The following is a 1,330-nucleotide window of genomic DNA, read 5'->3' as shown; positions in this document are numbered from 1 at the left end:
GTTTGCTTTGATTATTAACTTGACACATCTGAGAAGAGGGAACTTCAATTGGGGAATTTCCTCTATCACATTGGCCTGTGGGCATGTCTATGAGGCCTTTACTTGATTTTTGAGTGGTGGGGGAGGGCCCAGTCTACTGTAGATGGTGCCACTCCTGGGCAAGCAGTTGTGGGTTATATGAGAAAGCAGGCTGAGCACAGATCAGAAGAACAAACCAGTAAGCAGCATTCCTCCGTGGTCTGTGCTTCAGCTCCTACCTCTAAGTTCCTGCCCTGACATCCCTTAATGATGAGCTATGACCTGGGAGATGTAAGATGAAATAGGCCCTTTCCTCCCTTAAGTTGCTTTTGATCAGAGTGTTTTATCACAGCAATAGAAAGCAAACTAGAAAATTTGTCTTTGAGAAAATTATTCCTGGCCTCTGTTCCCTTCTCGCTGCTTCCTGGTCCTGCTCATGCTTCCATGGGCTGAGTTGCTCCATTGTGCCCTCCCACCAAAATGGATCAAAGCTCTCGGAAACCATAAGCCAAAATAATGTTTCTTCCCTTAAGTTGTCAGGTATTGTGGCCAGCGATGCACAAGTGACTATTACCCCACCCCCTTAGACCTTGCAGGGCCAACATTGCTTACTTCAATATAAGCAAAGTCATTTCGAAGGTGAAAGTAGTGCTGCCTGGAACTTTCCATCTTCACTTCTAGGAAGTGGTCTTTCGTCTTCTGGAAAACAAACACAGTCCAGTTGTGAGGTTGTGAGGTCGGGATGATCCTTCCCCTTACCTGCCCTGTGCCCTATCTCAGAACCATGTCATGGAGCTGAGCAGAGGGGAGCTGAGCAGAGGGGAGCCCAGCTGGGTCTGAGCCTCCTGGAGGCAAAGGGTGTAGGCTGCTATGGCCACTCACCAGCTGAGCCCCAAAGAGCTTCCTGGGCATTGGTACATCCACTACAGCCCTTTCGGTGAACCTGGGGTAAGCAGTGGCTGTGCAGTCGCTGACGCCTGCATTCCTTGGGATCAGAGCTTTAATCTTGATTCTCTCACAGCCCTTCACAGAGCAGAAGGCAAATTTCTCCCTTTCGTTCTGGGCTTTTAGCTTCAAGAAGAGCAACCTGCACACAGGAGGAATCCGAGTGTTCCTTTGGGTATTTAGAACTCCCTCCTCATCTAAGTGAGGCATGGTGGTTCCCGCTTATCACCCCAGCACTTGGGAAGCAGAGGTGGAAGGTCCACCCCAAGTTCAAGGCCAGACTGGTCTACATTGTGATTTCAAGTCCAGCCAGGACTACATAGCAAGCCATTGTCACAACAACAACAAAAACAAACAAACAAACAAA

The 1,330-nt window shown here is 48.7% G+C and overlaps 1 protein-coding gene across 1 annotated transcript; it reads right to left on the bottom strand.

The window, feature by feature from the left end:
- Positions 1-279: 279 nt before the first annotated feature.
- Positions 280-1,173, bottom strand: LOC103728447 (cell migration-inducing and hyaluronan-binding protein-like). Its single transcript, XM_008826459.2, has 2 exons — positions 901-1,173; positions 280-717 (listed from the first exon to the last, which is right to left on the bottom strand). The coding sequence occupies exons 1-2, from the start codon at positions 1,171-1,173 to the stop codon at positions 589-591; spliced, it is 402 nt and encodes a 133-aa protein (XP_008824681.2). The 3' UTR covers positions 280-588.
- Positions 1,174-1,330: the final 157 nt, after the last annotated feature.

Source organism: Nannospalax galili, unplaced genomic scaffold (genome assembly GCF_000622305.1).
Source record: "Nannospalax galili isolate Female #2095 unplaced genomic scaffold, S.galili_v1.0 C49149335, whole genome shotgun sequence".
In the NCBI taxonomy this organism is placed as follows: domain Eukaryota; kingdom Metazoa; phylum Chordata; class Mammalia; order Rodentia; family Spalacidae; genus Nannospalax; species Nannospalax galili.
The sequence above is the reverse complement of the archived record's forward strand: the minus strand, read 5'-3'. Positions and strand labels throughout refer to the sequence as shown.